This window comes from Ixodes scapularis, unplaced genomic scaffold, assembly GCF_016920785.2.
Source record: "Ixodes scapularis isolate PalLabHiFi unplaced genomic scaffold, ASM1692078v2 PGA_scaffold5__190_contigs__length_132052651, whole genome shotgun sequence".
Lineage (NCBI taxonomy): Eukaryota > Metazoa > Arthropoda > Arachnida > Ixodida > Ixodidae > Ixodes > Ixodes scapularis.
The window spans coordinates 66390136-66405838 of NW_024609880.1; the positions used below are offsets into that span (position 1 = coordinate 66390136).

At 43.7% G+C, this 15703-nt stretch overlaps 1 protein-coding gene across 1 annotated transcript; it reads right to left on the reverse strand.

The window, feature by feature from the left end:
• Nucleotides 1-250: 250 nt before the first annotated feature.
• Nucleotides 251-10428, reverse strand: LOC115314076. Its single transcript, XM_029973085.2, has 5 exons — nt 10267-10428; nt 8838-9007; nt 4324-4406; nt 3098-3184; nt 251-432 (listed from the first exon to the last, which is right to left on the reverse strand). The coding sequence occupies exons 1-5, from the start codon at nt 10426-10428 to the stop codon at nt 251-253; spliced, it is 684 nt and encodes a 227-aa protein (XP_029828945.2).
• Nucleotides 10429-15703: the final 5275 nt, after the last annotated feature.

The following is a 15703-nucleotide window of genomic DNA, read 5'->3' on the forward strand; positions in this document are numbered from 1 at the left end:
TGTGGCAGTTATTCTTCTATATTATAACGTCTTGTATATCAAGATACGTGCCTTATTGTTTTCTTCGTCCTCCTTCTATGTTGTTTACTAGAGTACGAGAGGTCTATTAAACAAAGCCCGATCGTTAGCACGTTAGCACGAACGCAAAAATCACAGGAAGGTGCACAACGAGCAATGGTGAATATCGCTGGACATTTTTATTTTATCATTCACACCATTCACATCCACACTAGAGAAATTTGTGTGATCTTCACTTGTCTTTCTGAATCACTAACTCTACAGGTTCTGGTTCCTCTGTCGGAATTACGATTGAGCATTTATCCGCATCGTACATTTGGAATTTCATTTTTCCGCAGAGAATTTCGTAGAGGAAGAGACAGCAGGGAGTCGGCTCTTGGCCGGCGGTCGACGTTGGGGCCCAAATCTCGCACCCTGGAGAAAAAAATAAATATCGAGGTTTTACATTGCAAACCCCGTGAGACTATGTGTAACTGCCTAAAGTCTCCAGAGGAAGGGGCCATTGAAAGTTTAAACGCATATTGCGCTCCGAAAGTCGAAACGAAACTTCTACGCCACAAAAGTGGTCATTGGCAACGAGACGAACAATGGCGTAATTACTGTGTAATCATTTTTTCCTTTCACCATAACAAATCGCTCATAAAATAGAAATTGCGCAAGTGCTGAAGTCATCCGACGCTCCCCTGTGCCAGCGATCACTATAAACACGTTTAGTTTATGTCACTTATACTTGATTAAAATAATTTTGAGCACTATTTTGTAAAAAACATCAGAAAATCAGAGTGCATTGCCTACGATAAGTTGTCTACAAGACGTGAAAAGTAGTTTGAAATGTAAAAATTACCTCATCACCTCGCGGTCGACCCCTGTCTGAGAAGAGGGAAGAGGGAGGGTCACCAAATTTAGTGAAGCCCCCCCAAAAAATCGACCTCGAAGCTCGACACTGATTGGCTGATTCCGGTGAGTATGGGCAGTTCTGAAAAACCGCCAGGCTTTAAAACTCGACTATACTTCGTTTCAGGCTAGGTCCGAGCGCGGCCGATGTTATGAGCCGAAGGGCCAATCAGACAGCGAAAGAGGCACAACGTCATGGCGTGCTCTCTGCAGTTGATAGGACCAGCCGGTATTCGCCGTCTCTCTGTGTGTGCTCCTCCGCCGGCTAGTCCTATCACGGGCAGACAGCACGCGGACGCTGCGCTTTTTGCGTTGTTTGATTGGCCCTTCGGGTCATAACATCGGTCGCGCTCGGACCGAAGCTGAAACGAAGTATAGCGCTAGGATCTTCATTCCAGGGACTGCTATCAAGTTTATTATGCCACGTGTTAAGTTTTCTGACGAAGAGCGCCTTGAGTGTATATACCAGGGGTGGCCAAACCGCGGCTCGCGAGCCGCATGCGGCTCTTTGCTGGTCCAAGTGCGGCTCGCGGATCCCTCGTAAGGGGACCCCCCCTCCCCCCCTTCCCGCATTTCCCCAGGAAAAAAAGAAGGAATTTCAGGCAGAATGAAGTACGGCTCGCGGTTTGGCAGCCTTGTACCTCCATACGTACTGTCGTACAGCCTTGTGCACTCATACGTACAGTATGAGTGCACAAGGCTGCACTCATACTGTACGTATGAGTGATTGCTCAGTATGAGTGCACAAGGCTGCACTCATACTGAGTATGAGTATGACTGAACAAAATTTAAACTTGCCCCCCGCCCCCCCCCCCCCCCCCCCCCCCCCCCCCCCGTGGCTTTTAGAAGTTTCGTAATTCCGTTTGCGGCTCTTAGGCCTGGTAGGCGCCAGGTTCGGTAACGTTCCAGAGCGATAGCGGAACGTTTTACGTGTACAACACAATTGCCTAGCAGTTTGCTATACATTTTTTAGATGCAATCATATTGTAAGCTTCATCATTCGCAGGGGTCATTTTGCTCTTCCTCGTGATTGGCTGCCTGAGTGTTTCGCAGGAAAGTGAACGAGCCCCTACCCTGGTTGTCCCCAATTTAGCGTTACGTAAGACCCGTGACACATCATTTTAGGTATTTTTCAGGCACGTCTTGTTTCAAGGCATCTTCTCCAAAGGACTATTATAAAATATTGCCATGACCAATCAACACTCTTAGTGCCCTTTTCGCACTACCTTTACGTATGCAGGAAACATATTTCGAACAGTGAACACATCCGGTCCACTAAATCAAAATATTCTGGCGTGCCTAGTTGGTTATACAGACTAAATTACAAATAGCGCTCAGACAAGGACAGACGAAAAAATTGGCAGGATAGTGCCTGTCCTGTCCATTTCTTCGTCTGTCCTTGTCTTAGCGCTATTTGCAATTTAGTAAGAGGGTCTACTAAAACCTGTTGAAAAATCTGCAAAACAAATAACATTTCAGATCAATTGTTTTTTTTTTGTTTTTTTTTTGCTACGTTTGATTGCGGTTTGCGTTTTTCAGACTACTTCATTCTGATTTTCTTTTCTTTTTTTTTTTGCGGATATAGTCTGCAAGGGGGCAGAAAAGAAGGCATGGTGCGTAACGTAGTTTCTGCCGCCTTCAGTAGAGCGTGCTCAAAATAACGGGGTCCTAAAGATAATAAACAAAACTATGAGCACAATCGGAGAAACAAGCCAGCAAAAACATCAGATACCTAATAGTCATTCAATAAAGGAGCATTATAAAACTATGCAATTGACACAAATTTGTACATTCTAGTTGACCCGACTATCAAAACAAAATGTGAAAAGAGTATATACAATTTCATAATATTCCTAGATACACAAAATCAAAACTAACAATAACTAAATAAACGAACCAAAGCTAAACGACGTGAAAAATTAAGTGGTTATTTTGTAAATGATAAAAAAAAAGAAATTAGTTTAACTAATTTACCCTCAGAAGGAAAAAAAATATACTTGGCTTCACAAGGATGAGAATACTACCGGGTGTGCGGGGATCTATTCACCAAAAATATTAATAAGTGCATTAAAGGGAGCGCCGCCCAGCTGGAATCCAGGCATTATAAGTGAATTTTAGAAACATTTGTTTTGTATATTTTACGACGCTGAATCGCAATATAAATAACTGTTTTCCAGCCTCTTACCACCACTCATGTAGCTTGACCGAACCACGGAGCACTTTGAGTAATCCGAAAAAATAAGCGTATAACGCCTCTCTTCAGCTCTATTATCTGAAAGAAAAAATAATAATGTAGGTTTTATACACTTTACAGAATATAAGGCCATGGTGCAGAATAAACCATGATTGATGCTTGACACTACAAAAATGTATTTCATGCCCGGCTATTCTGCCTGAAGATATATATATATATATATATATATATATAGAGAGAGAGAGAGAGAGAGAGAGATACAGAGTGTTTCAGAGAACGCAGGCCAAATCGCTCCTCCAAAAAGTACTTATCACAACGAAAAAAGGCTTGTGGCGTTTTGGTCCTGGGCCAGGGGCCCATTTAGGAAAATTATTAAAGTCCCGGATAATTAACTTGTTAATTATTTTCGCGTAATCAACTTTTTGAATATTGTGTTTAAGGGCATGGTTGTAATTAGGGAATTGCTCACCATCATCGGAAACCATTAAACCAACAAATTGCAGAACGATAGAAGGCACGCGAAGCATTCTACGGCTTTTTGAAACACCGCACAAATTCGACCGGTGTTTCAGTTTCGGTTTGTTATCGGAGCGCATTTCCGCCCCGACGGCACCGCGCCCCGCGAAAGAGATAGTGCAACCAACCTCTGTTGCACTGTCATCGCGCGACGCAGCAGAGTCTGGTTGCACTATCTCTCCACGGGGCGCGGTGCTGCCGGGGCCGAGATGCGCTCCCATAACAAACAGAAACTTAAAAACCCGTCGAATTTGTGCAGTTTTTTTTGAAAGCCGTGAAATGCTTCGCGTGCTTTCTATCGTTCTGAAATTTGTTGATTTAGTGGTCTTCGATGATGCTGAGCAATTTTCTAATTTAAACCATGCCCTTAAACACCATATTAAGAAAGTTAATTAGACAAAAATAATTAACAAGTTAATTATCCCCGACTTTAATAATTTCCCTAAATGGGCCCCTGGCCTAGGACCACAACGCCACAAGCCTTTTTTCGTTGCGATGAGTAGTTTTCGCAGGAGCGATTTGGCCTGCGTTCTCTGAAACACCCTGTATATACATCTATTTTTTACCACAAACGAAAGTTCGATGTGCGTTACTTGTACAGCGTAATATAGCAGGTATTTTATGTTATTGTCCTAATAGGAACATCTAACGATTCAGTTTTTATTGACATTATCTAGCACAAATGAACAAAGTTTACTCACTTTTGGCGCTTTTAATTGAAAGAATGTTGGGTGCCTGATAGCCGTGGTAGGTTATCAGTTCAGCGTGCCTTGTCATATTTACTCTGTGCGATTTTAATGAAATTCAATGTATCAAAAAAACGAAGGAATGTGACTTGATATGTGCAGACTTGTACGTAATCCGTTACAAGTAACGAAATTACTTGTAATCCGTTACATCTATCGGTACTTTAGTAACGGAATAATTACATATCTGCTAGGGGATACGGCCCATTCGTCACATGTCGATTCGTCATAGGGCAACTGGTGACAGGCCCGTTCGTCACAGCGGAACATTGGTCATAGGGTGATTCGTCACGCTGGCAGTTCGTAACACAATGACTTCGAGATTGATGTTCTTGAAAAAAAAAAGTTCACTTTTTTTTTTCTATCTTGTTTTCTTAGGAAAGTTACGAAAGGTGGCCACTAATTAAATCCGTACAAGGCCAGTGACGTTGACTACGGGAAACAAAAGTATATCCCAATGACCCCAAGTTAAGGCAGCATGCAGCCTTTAGCCTGCATGTTGTCTTATCGGGGTCATCTTTCTTACAAAAGAACTTCGAGAACATAAAGTTCACAAAATAAAAAAGCCCACCAAACGCGATTCTTTTTTTTTTTTTTTCTTTGTGCCCCGTTTCAGGGCTTATTATGCCGGTTGCCCTCCGATTATAAAAATATCACTCTCGATTTCTAAATGGAAGTAGTTACTACTAAGAGAGGTGGCGATATGCTTCTTCACGAACGACATTTCTACACTTGCATTAAGGTTTACGAAACTACGTTGTATTGGGCCTGCCGGCGAAGAGGAGTTTGTAAAACTAAAATAGTCACCGATCACGCTAAGACCCGTGTAATCTCTTATTCAGGAGACCATACGCATGCATTTGACAACACCAAGATAAACTTGCTTGGGTTCGTGATCAGATGAAGGAAAAAGCTGGTATGTACCAAAATCTGTTCCTGCTCTTATATTCCCAAAACAAGTCACTAATGTCCTTTATTCCAGTGGAAGGCCGTCTAGCACCACACCAAATACTTCTGGCTGCGGTTGCCCGTGTCAGTGACGACACTGCTTTGCAGATTCCCGCACCGCCAACACTTCGGCGCACCATTCGCAAGCAAAGGCAGCGGTGGAATTTCGAGTACAGCGTATCATCTTGCAGAGCCGACATACGATCGAATGCCCACAGAGTTCAAAGTAAAGTGTATTGCAGCGCAAAATCACAGTGCGCGACATATTATGATAATAATGACTGTTTTACCTGCATGCAGACCACAGCCAAAGGAGACTCCTTTCTCCTCCACTATAGCGGAGAGGGCGACGGCGAAAGAATCCTGATCTTTGCTACCGAGCGCAACTTGAGCTGTCTGGCTCAGGCGACTATGGTTCGCGGACGGGACCTTTATAGTGACCCCGGCACAGTTCTATTTACTAACTGTACACGGAGCATGCCACAGTCAACGGCGTGGTAAAGCCAATGGTTTACGGCTTGCTGCCCAACAAATCTGAAGCTACCTACAAAAGGTGAGCATTCAAGAGCTCGGTGGTCCTATTATTGGATACGTGTTCAAACACTTCAAAATATGTTCGCTCGTTTTAAGGTTTTTCGACGTCGTTCTGAGTCACATGCCAACTGCCTTGAGGTGGCTTACACGGACTTCAAGATAACGACCATAAACGATACAGGGATGCTTTTTTCACTTATCACAGTCGGTGTATAAGAAGGTGTGCTCCAGTGGTCACCAGAGTCGCTACAATTCAGATGACGAGTTTGCTGTTCTGGTATGCGGCATTCTATTTATATGTCTTAGTGTTGTATTCAGGTAAGCCAATTGGTTACTTTATTTCTTGTTGATTTTCAAATGGGAATGCATCCAGCATTGGCGTTCTTGCTGATCGCCGACATTCCCCAGGCCTTCAAGGAACTTCTCGAGGTTTTCCCCACCGATGCCTCACTCGTGGCGGACTACTTCGAGGACGTGTATATCGGGAGACCCCGTCGAAACGGCTTGTCGTCGGCCACGTCCCCTCCTCTGGTTTGGTCAGTCAGAGAATCAACACTAGCAGAAAGGCCAATAAGGACGAACAACAGCATCGAAGTGTGGCTCCGGGGACTGCACGTAAGAACTGACCTAATCCTCTGAGAACTTGGATGTTTTCTGTAGTACATTTTTGCACTTATGGCTCAAAATTTCAGTACGGTGCCCACTCAAAAAGCTCTCTCCACGAGTGTGTGTGTTCTTTTTTTTATTTTTATCCTTAACAGAGAGGAAGCTGGCTCAAGCAGAGAGCGGCACGACATCTTCGAGGGTGTCCAAGACGCACGACGACAGCAGCCGGCGTCTTCAAATCATTGTGAGCCGCTACAATGGTCGCAATCATCTAGAAACCCTGAGGAATGCATCAGCTCGGAATATCGCTTTTTAATTTTTTTTTATTTGCTCAATAAATTTGTTGTTTTCTAAGTACAACGATGACTTGTCTGGATGTTCCCTCTCTTCAGCAAAATTTAATATACCGTACTAATTTATATGTTGGGCAAATTCAAATATCCGGTTCGCACAGTGACAAACGTTCCTAGGGACAAATTCCCCTATGACGAATGTTCCGCTGTGACGAACGGGCCCATTACCAGTTGGCCTATGACGAATGCGCACATGACAAACGGGCCTACACCCATCTGCTAGAGTAATTTTAAAGTAATTCCCTTACATATTTTACGTAACGGATTCCTTGTAATCCGTTACATTTTTTTTAGGACCAGCCCCCCCCCCCCCCCCCTTCTTAAAGAAAAAGTCGTTTTCTTCTTGGTAAAGTTGAGCTCAGTGACACTATCACGCGAATTGACCAGCGCAAAGGGAGGCTTGGCACTCTTCAGTTCCGCAAAGCCTTTTTCTTTTTTTCTGCAACACCAAGCCCCTGAACCTAACAACAATGTCAAAAGATCCAAATAAACATTTCTACAAAAAAAAAAAGGGGGAGAGGGAAGGAAGTTATGTCCATTTTTTTTTTTAGTGTCTTTGTTTTTTCTTTGCGATCGAAGGCGGGGAGAGGAAGACGCCAAGGAATTGTATGCCTCCTCGAGAAGTTCAAGGCGCTAAGTGCACAGACAAGAATTAACAATGTCGCTCTCAGTTATAGTGACTAGGATCATTTTCATAATGTCACAACACGAGGCAACGCGCCGTCTACCCTAAAATCCACTAAAAGAGATGTGATAATATGTGACGGTGTTATTGCCACAAGCATCCTCGTTCGTTGATGCTCACTTATCATCTTTTAGAAAACAGGATGTAGTTTTTTTCCTGCTTCTTTCACCTTATTTGACCATGTTTTGAAAGCTATTTACTTTTTTTGTAGTCCAACATTTAGGCTTGGCCCACTTTATTTGTGAATTGCAGCCAGGTTATCTGCATCTCAGTTACCCTTTTTGTGAGTCAGCTTTTTGCGAGCACTTCGAAAATGGTAACAGTCTTCCTTTTTTCTTCTTCCTGTTTTTTACCCCAGCAGGACGCATCTTTTCTCAAGCAGATAGTTTTACAAATAAAACATAATGGTGGCTAACGTAGACTTGATATTCTGGGCTTGAGGAGAGAGTGAAACTCGTGAGTGGGGCCATTGCGAGGCTTACTTAGTTCTCTGCCCTTCGCTGCCCGTGGCATCAGCGGACGTCTATCTGGAGAACACCGGAGTAAACTGCAGTCGGTCCGTGCTCCGTGCGGACCGACTGCAGTTTACTCCGGCACCAAGAAAGGTACACATGGCAAACGAGCGTTCACATTTCCTTGTTTTAACCAACGTTCTAATTAATTGTTGTTATGAGTGTCCTGTTGTTTTCTTCTCTATTACTTATATTTAAATATTGGAAACTTTTTTTGTAATTCACCAACGTCTCAACCGAGGCTCGACCTGTTCAGAACCAAAGGAAGAAGAATATCGAGCCAAACCTTATTTGTTATTTAATTATCACCTTACTGTTACCAACTCTACTAAAACTCTCAAATATCCGGCAACGGCTGCAACGGCGAAGCTTAGCTCTATCTTCGAGGTAAATAGTACTTTCATTGATTCGATGAAAGAGCTCATTGAAGAGCATAAAACATTCATGAGGCACAACATGGCACTCCCATCCAGTGCCTCAATTCAAATGGTGTTCAGCGTAGCAGTCGACACATTGACTAAGAAATAACACAAAATGTCTGACGAATCTTCCGAGAGTCAGCTATTGCTCAAAATACGCAAGGTCAATAAATGGAACAGGTGGCAACCATAAGAACTTGAATAACCTTTTTCCCTTTGTTTCTTAATTGAGGAAAATATTGTTGAAAGTAACGCCACGAAAGTAACGGATTACTTTTGGGAGTAACGGTCACTTACATTTATGGGAGGGTAATTGTAATTGTAATAAATTACAATCTAGCCTTGAGTAATTGTAAATGTAATTCCTTACAATTTTTCAGTAACGTGTACAAGTCTGGATATGTGTACTTACTCTTCGCCAGTGGTTTTTTTTTTATATCCCAGTACTAGCTGTATTGAGCTTGCAGCTGAACCTTCTGGATTTATAGGTATTAAATAAGGGCAGTTCCCATTATTACCAAATAAAGCATCTGTTAAGTAGGATCTATATGTAATGTAAGTTCTCTCTCCAGTGAAGATCACCTGAAAAAAGTAAGGTAAAATAGCTTAGCCGGTTTAGTTTCCGTTTTCTTTGGCTATTATTGATCGTCCATTTACGTATCATGACTAGAAAAGAATCGGACCAAAAGTAAGACAGGGACAAAAACACAACGCAATAGATTTGGGACCAGTTGTTCACGAACAAGTAAGGTAGTACTACAATACCAATAGTAAGTTAAATAATTAGGTGAAATCGCGCTTCTGTTTTTCTTTTTCAAATATGTCACTACTTAAAATAAATCGGAATTAAATCTGTATATGAGAAGAAAGATTGCTGGTCTTAGAAGATTATTAATGTGGGCTCGTTCTGAGCATGCGCTTTAAACATCACCCTCACTTATGACGTTTAGTGAATATCCCAATATAGAGATCAATGATATCCCCTATTCGCGGAGAGAAGTATGGGTATCGCCGCCTGGTGGAATTGTTTCACAGCCCAGAGTGAAGATACTTTAACTTCTCTGCTGGTGCAAGCACGTGCGATGCCAGGCTTCTATGCGCTATGAAAACTAAAACATAACCGCGTACGTAGCATGGTGCGGAAAACACAAGCTCGAGGGGGGGGGGGGGGGGGGTGGCTGATAACAGAAATTTAAAGCGCTAATGGGCCGCAGCTTAGTATTGACCAGCTCTTGTGCACACATCATCGAAACAAAAACGAATCAAGAAATAATATTGAGGTGATCATGAAACCAATTCTCATTCGCCATCGATTTTCAAAAATTACAGCGCCCGATGAAATACAGTGTCATGACCGCCATTAGTTTCTCGAAAGTAAAACTGTTTTTGGGGCCACCAGAAGGTACTGAATTTTTAAAAGGGGTTATAGGCCAAAGCGGTCATTTAAAAAGAAATTGAAGTTCAGTAGCTTACTAACTTTTATCGAGTAATGCATATATTTAATTTGTGAATTTAGAGGTATGGTTCTAATTGAAAACTTTCTGGGCGTCATCGAAAACCACTAAATCGACTCATTATAGGAAGATAAAAGGCACGTAGAGCATTTTAAGGCATTCCGAAGAAACACTGAACTGGAACGGGTTGCTATGATTCGGTTTTCTAACGGATGGCATCTTTGATCCAGCCATGATGTGCTGATGACTTGCATATTTAGATTGAACATACGCAAATATGTATTAGATAAACCACCGAAAAATAACCAGTGTGTGCTTGCTTGACAAACGAACTACTATTATTTATGTAGGACAAAACATTTTCTGCATCGGGCATTATTCACTTACCTTCGACATGTTCTGACTTTCACTTGCATTCACATTAAAATAGAAAGGACTTTTTTGTCCTTCCATAACCTTAATTATCGTCCCTCGAGCGTGAAAAGATCCCACGACGCCTGATGCCAACGCAAAAGGCAGCAGGGAGCTCAGGCTTGTACTTTGACTCATGCTTTCTGTGACTGTGGACCCCAACTGAACTGACTGTGCTCCCGAACTCAGAATCCCCCATCTTATATATACTCAACTAATAAAAGTACATTCTGTTTTATTTTATTCTTTTTTTTTATTGTTTGCGCTGCATTCTGTTGGAAGTTACAAAACGATGGAAACCGCATAGTGACGTGCGTTACGAGACATTAGATTCATTTTCCCATTTTATTTTGCCTTTGTGAGTTTCTTTTTTCTTTCTTTTTTTTATGAAATCCAAGTTTTCTTCGTGGCGATGTTTGAGCGCAAGTTTACTTTAGAGGGAATTCTGCTGACGGAATTAAAAGCGCTTTTGAAGTTTTCTTTTTTTACGTTTTCTTTTTTTGTTTTTTTGTTTTTTTTCATGCGCACGTATTAATGTCGTTAAAAGGAATCAGATTCATTGCAGGTGTAGAGTATTAACCATTCAAATGATATCGTAAGAGTATTTTTGTACGCGCTGAGAAGAAATAGGCGCTAAAATGGCCAGTCAAGTATTTAAGTATGAACTCGCGCTGGAGCAACTTAAAGGGATACTGAATCGAAACTTAAAATATACAGAAAACACTTAGAGACAAGTCAAATGGAATCAGATAAACCTGTAATTGATAATCGCATGGTCATATTTCAAGCGGATGGCTGTATTTTTCGTTCTAAATGCCTGGATTTCGGCCAGCGCTTCAAAATCGGCCGTCGAAGAGCGCGATGGAGCTCGGGAGATCCGGCGCGGTCTTGACGTCATCATGCCTCGGAGGGCCAAGCGTACCGTAGTTATGAGTCTTGCCATTTGATGGCGTCAGCGTGTTACAATCTCGCATAGTCGAAGTACCCGAGGGCTGTAGTAGCATATTGCGGAGCCGGCGGAGCGGCTTCAAGTGACTGGTCGCCGACCAACGCGACGCGAGCGGTGGGTAGGTGACATTAATAAGGACGAAGATGCCGCCATGCCGCTACATCGCCAGGCCATGATGGCTGAGAAGCGATTCTGCCTAGAGTCGTATTTGTACGACCCATCTGTGTTGTCTTCATCGTCCGCAACAGGTAACAGAGCTTATTCACAAAACGATCTTACAGCGAAACGTAAGAAAAGTACCGTATTCACGAAGCGAAATTATCGCAAGTTTTTCGCACGCTACGATGAGATCCTACGACCACGCCTACGACAGCTACAAAGCTTTACGCACTTTTTGTGATCAAATTTACATCGCCAGCCACATCGCACGCTTACGTCGTCGCGACGACCAACATGCATTTCTATGTGCTCTCTGTGCGCGTCACGACGAGAGAAAAGAAGAAAAAAATAGTAATTGAAACTGAACGCCGCGGCGGAGACGAACGCAAGAACCACGGATACCTGAAAAAGCTACAACGACAAGGACCCACCGACCAAGCGACCACCGAAGACGGTAGGCTTAGCAAAACACTTTGACGATCCGGGGCAAGACCATCTGCACACGACCGGCTGGCTTGATGAATGGAATACGCCCACGCGACCTTTGTGGACCCTCCTCGTATGAATAGTTTGATCCCTGACCTCTAATTTGGGGTAAGAAGGTCAGTCTTTCCCCCCGTCGTCCCTAGCTTGTTTTCAGATGAAACGGTGACCAAAGTTTCGTCGAAAAAGGAGACACTCCTATAAATTCTATCTCCTTTTTTTTGTGTGTGTTATAGAGCTCAAATAAACGCCATATGAATTGCCTTCGCAACATGGGTACGTACACTTTTGTTTAGATGTCCATTTTATTTCGACATGATACGCCAACACATGTCGAGTTAGTGCAGTTTTTGGGAGCGACTCAATGCCGGTCCAATCTTTTTCTGCCCAGCGTCTCGTCACCATCGAGCTGAGATTGTCTAGAGACCCAGCGGTTCATAAAATCGGTTGTAAAAGACCGTTCCCGAAGCGGCTACCAAGAACGCTGACACTCTTTTACTCCAAACGTATCTTCCTGGACGTTGGCTCTCTCCCGCATCCCCGAAATGCGCCGAAGGGATTTGTTTACATGCGCGCCGCTTTGCGGAGCCGTATGGGCCGTCTCCTTCTAGCAACGATGGTAGTTGTGTTGACTTCTTAGCGATCGAGTTCGTTATCAGTTGCGGTCGACGTAGGCAGCTATCTCGTAATCAGGAAAGGTGGGCGTGCGGGCCCGTTTTAAACAGACATTTCGTAGCGTGAATATTACATCGCACGTAAACAATCTCCAAACCAGCCCAAAGAAACGTTGCCGGAAAGACCACCCGATGCGGTGGCCAACTCTGCTGTTGCTTTCTTCACCAAAACGCCTCGGTACTACGTTCAGGCCTAAGTAATGCCTATGAGTGACCGTACTTCCCGTTGTGGCGCTGCTCTTACGGGCATGTTGTCGTCACGACATTCCATCGAAGCTTCACAGACATCCACGAGGTGGTTTTTGGTTATCGTTTTATTCAGCTTAAAATTAGTTTTCTCGCGTTATCCTACGAAATATTGGTACCGGTGAAGTTTTATTTTAACCCTCTTTATGTTCAAGCAAAGAGATGGGCTCTAGAATTTGGTTTCCGTACCGCTTTAATAGCTACGCTTAAAGTATCCACACCCTATTTCAAGCCAGTTTCTGTGGGCCCACAAGCTCCGCCCATTGGTCAAACTCTCTTAACATAAACAGCTCTGAATCGAATTCAGTGAGAGCGCCTCCTAGAGGGCGATTTCAACAGGCGTTGAAACCTGTATCCAGATAGACTCATGGTATCCAGATAGAGCGACGGTTTGCCATGGTGGCAAATCGTCGCTCTATCTGGATGCTATGAGTCTATATATTGGTTTTCAGCTAATTCAAGTTTATTTACGCAACTCGCGCGAAAAAGTGCTTCACTAAACAAATATACGTCTATGGCTCACCATAGTGCGAACCATACGCTGGACGTTAAACCGCCACGTCACACGACCGCGTGGCTTGTTCCGACACAGACACAACATGGTATACAAACGCCTCAACATGCGTACGCGCGAGCGAACACCAGAATTCAACTTAAGGTTGTTTTATGCTAGATTTCTCCCTAAAGTTACATGAAGACTCGTAAAATCCCAGGAAGCATGAAATCATAAATCGATGTTAAACATCCTGCACTTTAGAGGCAACCAGAAATTTGTAGGTTATGCGGAGAGCAAGTCAATCAAAGCCAATCAGAGCAACACCTAGCTCTGATTGGTTGAAAGGATCGAGTGTAAACCTCAATGCTAGATGTCTTGAGGTTTGCCCACTATTTCTTAATCAGGCAATAAGAACTCGGCGTTGTTCTGACGTCACCGCAACTCCTCCGCAAGAAGCAGACGACTCGCTCCCCGCATTGGTGGCTGACTTTTCTGGTCTAGAAATATTTGCAATGTTGTTCCGTTTGTCGGCGTTCACAGCTGAAGGGACACATGCTTTTCAACGCGCCCAATATGGCGCCCAAGTTCGTCTGCTCCTTGCGCATCTCGTGCGTTTGTTTACCGCTCGAAGACGTCTACGTGCCTTTGTTTCCCCCCGACCTCAACGAATGACGGCGCGCGCTGGGCTGCCTCGTCATCGTGCGTTCCCTACGCGTTATTTCTGTTGTTCTTTCATTGGTACGCCCTTCCTTGCGTTTCGATGCACCATAGACGCATTTGGGAACACCTGCTCGCCATATGACAGTGGCACGAAGACCGATGAACGTGAACAGGGAGTTTGAGGTGCCCACTGCACCTTAGCCTCGGATAGTTCAGAAGAGCTGTCAGTTGCTGCTAAACTTGTAAAGATTATTCCTAACCTTCAATCACAGTGCTAAATTTAATTTATCTCTATTTTGAAACCTTCTTAGCTGAGTACTGAAACAGATGACCAGTTGACTGTACCCTGGAATATTGTAGAAAAATACGCAAGAGTAATGACGAGCTGAAAGCATAATAAAGTCAGATCAAAATCTGAAGAAAACGCTCTGAAAAGGTCTTGGCGCAGTTTTTTTAACAAAGAGGCAGTTGTGAGAAGACAGGACCGGGTGGACTCAACTGACTCCAACCCAATACTCAAGTACTTCTACATTTACGCATTCAGTGAGCGCAGCCAGGGCTTTTTTCGTAAATGGGAGGGGGGGGGGGGGCATAGTTGAGTCATAAGCAGTGGCTGTGTCTTGTATGTGTAAGCTGTGTGCGCGAGGCAAAAGCTACAAGCATGAGAATGTTGCACTGAAAAATTTCTGCACTGCAAAAGTGTGCGTGCTTGGCTGGGATACTGAAGGCTCGGGGCTTGATCTAGTAGCTAATGTTACGCTTGCATTGAAAATGGAATAAACTATAGCAGGACGGTATGACTCTGCCCCCTTCTATGCATAAATAGAGACCGTGTCTGCTCTTCACGAAATAGATCCAATGCAAGATTAAAAGCGCCATTTAGTGTATACTCATGATCACTTACCAAATTTCCGCCATATGGGAAATTCCCGTACCGATGCTTATTTCGCCCGAGAGACAATGGCTCCGTCAGAGTGGGGTTTCACACAGGGCCTATTTTATGCATCTGGGCCAGCATCGTGCAGTTTAACTACAAACAGTGACGGATAATGCATTCTAGGTACCAACCACTTCCGTAGATACGCTGTAGGCAGCATGCAGAGGGTTAAAAGCAGAAGCCCCTGCTGAAAATAAATGCACAGCACACAGAACCGAAACCACTGTGTCAGCAACTTTTAGCCCTCCAAGCTTTGTAACATACGTAGAAGGATATGCCTCGACAGTGCGTTGTCGGTGTCGGACGTGTTCCCTCAAGGACGCCGGCCCTCCTGTGCGAGAGCCAGGCACCTTCCTTCATGCAGGCGGGACAAAAGATGAGCGCTGCAATGTTTTGTAAAGAAACAACAATGCGCCCCCTTTTCCTGCCCCCAATGCCACGCTTCTATCGCATCTTGAAAAAAGTGAACACAACAAAGAAGCGAATGAGAGAAGCTGTACCTTCACGCTACGGAAGAAGCGCGCTACCCATCGAGGAAGGGCTGGGGTAGGCGTCACTGAACCGATACTACCTAGAAAACAAGTCTTCCGCATGACGTCACTGTTAGTGAACCCCCACCCCGCCCCGATCGCCGTAGCCGCAGTAAAACAAGTTCGGCTTCTTGCTTGGATATTTTTCAAGACGTACACATTTTATAAGCCAAAATCATTGTATCTTCCTTCGACAGCCATATACTGTAACAACTATTTCCCTTTAAACATAAATAAATCGCAAAACATTTATTTTAATATGACATCTAGTAGAGGTCG

Bases quoted from the DNA above. Each gene is read 5' to 3' on its own strand.
- LOC115314076 (XM_029973085.2), bottom strand. From the start codon at position 10,428: ATGAGTCAAAGTACAAGCCTGAGCTCCCTGCTGCCTTTTGCGTTGGCA. The intron at 9,008-10,266 runs GTAAGTGAATAA...TACTTTTTTCAG, and splicing joins AAAGTCAGAACATGTCGAAG to GTGATCTTCACTGGAGAGAG. The intron at 4,407-8,837 runs GTAAGTACACAT...AAAATCGCACAG, and splicing joins AAAAAAACCACTGGCGAAGA to AGTAAATATGACAAGGCACG.